The sequence below is a fragment of the Cucurbita pepo genome, chromosome LG12, assembly GCF_002806865.2.
Source record: "Cucurbita pepo subsp. pepo cultivar mu-cu-16 chromosome LG12, ASM280686v2, whole genome shotgun sequence".
In the NCBI taxonomy this organism is placed as follows: Eukaryota; Viridiplantae; Streptophyta; class Magnoliopsida; order Cucurbitales; family Cucurbitaceae; genus Cucurbita; species Cucurbita pepo.
In genome coordinates, this window is record NC_036649.1 from 557,677 (window position 1) to 560,061 (window position 2,385).

Below are 2,385 nucleotides of genomic sequence, written 5' to 3' on the forward strand. Positions count from 1 at the left end.
TTCATTAAAAAAAACATGAAGTTGATTACATTTACCAAGGTAATTAAGTTAGTGTGTAAGATGTTTAAAAGCAATTATCTAATTTTTCACTTAATTTTTTTACCTCAAAGGACAAATTTTTATTCAAGATCAAAGGACAAATTTTTATTCAAGGCGAGTTGTCCAAGGTCGTATGCCGGTTGGCCAAACCCCTTATGTTGTATCACTTAACACTTTCGTGATGTATAGTTTCCTTTACCTCAAAATGTTCTATAGGGATACCACTAATCGTCAATTCTTTAAACTAGAAGTTAAATGCTATCTAAGACATTGTGTTTGCTTTTGGGTGCAATTGTGACCCTCGCAACAAAGTAATTCTGTCTTAGTGTCACAGTTGTGCACGTTTGCAGCGGATTATGTATCACTCACTCTTACCGCTGAGTGAGTAGGTCAATTCAAATTCATGTCGCCGTTGGCCAAACAATGTATATAAGGGTCTAGCATGCAGTTACGAGCAACACACCTTAAACAAGCATTACCATAACACTTAGCACGATACGGTATTATGAACTTCAGATCGATCTGTCCTACTTAATATAAACGAACGCAGTGGTATAGCATAAAGTACATGCTTGGCTTGGAGCAAATGGGTATCGTAAATCAACTGAATATAACAAAATGTATAAAAAACTTGACTAAATTGAAGAATTGTAGAAGCATACAGAGACGTATCATCATGTCTACAAACAAAGATAAATGTTGTCAAAATTGAAAAAGGGCAATTCAACAGCAACTCAATTCTCTAATATCCTTGCTTATGAGATCAAAATTACCAATTAGTATTTGATAGGAGCAATAACTTCAAGATGGGGTCCAAGCTTCTCCTCAGCAACCTTCTCTGCTTTAATCCTCAGCTTATTTAATTGCTTCTTTCTCTCATATGCAGCTTGAGCTCTCTCCTTTCTCTTCCTCTCAAGTTCCTGCATTGGAATAGTATAATCCTCAGCTTATCAATTTGTAAGAACTGAACTTCATGAACAAAGAACTGGATAACTGATGTATATTTCCATTCACAAGTGCAATAGTATTGCAGTTAAGGGAGAGAAATTAAAGCATTATACAATTAAACAAGAGAACTATAACTAATATGATCAAGTTGAAACTAAAGATTGGAGAACACAAGTAAGAATTGAACATAAAATCAATGATAAGCAATGAAATGGATGAACATATAACGCCCAACAAGTATAATTAACATTTATTTGAAAAAGACAACACCAACTATAATTAGGTTCAAAGGTAGCAATTGCAGAACAAATTTCCACTCCAATCAGCAATATGAACTCGAAACAATATTCAAAATAAAATTCTTAGAGAAACAGTTCACTAAATTCAAAGCACATGACATTCTCACCTTGATGGTATCATAGTGGTTCCATCCAACCTCCGACGAGAGTCTGCCCAACAAACAGTACTTATGTCCGGCTTGAAGCCTCAAGACCCTGAATTTCCAAAGCAACAAAACCAATTTGTAAATACAGAGACCACACAATCAGAACTAAAATAAACACCAAAACCACTAATCCCCCAAACACAACTTACTTGAGAGCATCAGGGATGACCATCCTCTTAATCTTATCGTATGGAGGAGGAACACCCTCGTACGCCTTCAAACGGGCAAGCGCCGCCGCTCCACGCTTGGTCTTATGGGGAATCATCCTATAAACCCAAATCAAATCAAGTGAGAAAAAAAACACCCGAATATGCACATTCACTCCCAATCGCACATAACCAAATCGAAGAAAATGACACAGCATTCAAAATACATAAATGCAGAAGAAAAGAGCAAGACAATACCCACGAATGGTACGCCAAAGGATCTTAGCGGGGGCACGGAAGTGAATTGGACCATGAGAAGGTTTGGTGTTCATCCGCTTCCTCAAGAACCGCATGTACTTCATCTTTTGGCGGACCAATCCGCCGGAGATGCAGATCTCCTCGCACCTAACCACCACAACTTTCTGTCCATTGAGAAGCTCTTTAGCCAGAATCGAAGCGAGCCTTCCCAACATGTGATGCCTGGCGTCAACGACGACGCGCTTGGCGCAGATACCGGAACCGGACACCATCTTCTCGTCTCTCTGTGCAAAAGCCTCGAGCTGCTATAGTCTTCTCTGCGAGGGAAATGCTTGGGGTTGTTAGGGTTTTTCAATTAATATGTGAGGGATGCATGAATCTCATTGGGTCACTCATTTTGAGCCTACTTTTCGTGGGCCTCTCATTTTGGGCCTACTTTTTCAAGGGTCCCTCATTTCGGGCGTACTTATATGGGCCTCCAATTTTTGACCTACTTTTCAAAGGCCTCTGGTTGTGGGCGTACTTTTCGTGGGCCTCTCATTATGGGCG

General features: G+C 39.5%; 1 protein-coding gene across 1 annotated transcript; it reads right to left on the reverse strand.

Annotated features, from left to right (window-relative positions):
* Window positions 1–630: 630 nt before the first annotated feature.
* Window positions 631–2,179, reverse strand: LOC111806379 (60S ribosomal protein L13a-4-like). The gene is made up of 4 exons (XM_023691670.1): window positions 1,837–2,179; window positions 1,582–1,698; window positions 1,394–1,481; window positions 631–959 (listed from the first exon to the last, which is right to left on the reverse strand). The coding sequence occupies exons 1-4, from the start codon at window positions 2,106–2,108 to the stop codon at window positions 816–818; spliced, it is 621 nt and encodes a 206-aa protein (XP_023547438.1). The 5' UTR covers window positions 2,109–2,179; the 3' UTR covers window positions 631–815.
* Window positions 2,180–2,385: the final 206 nt, after the last annotated feature.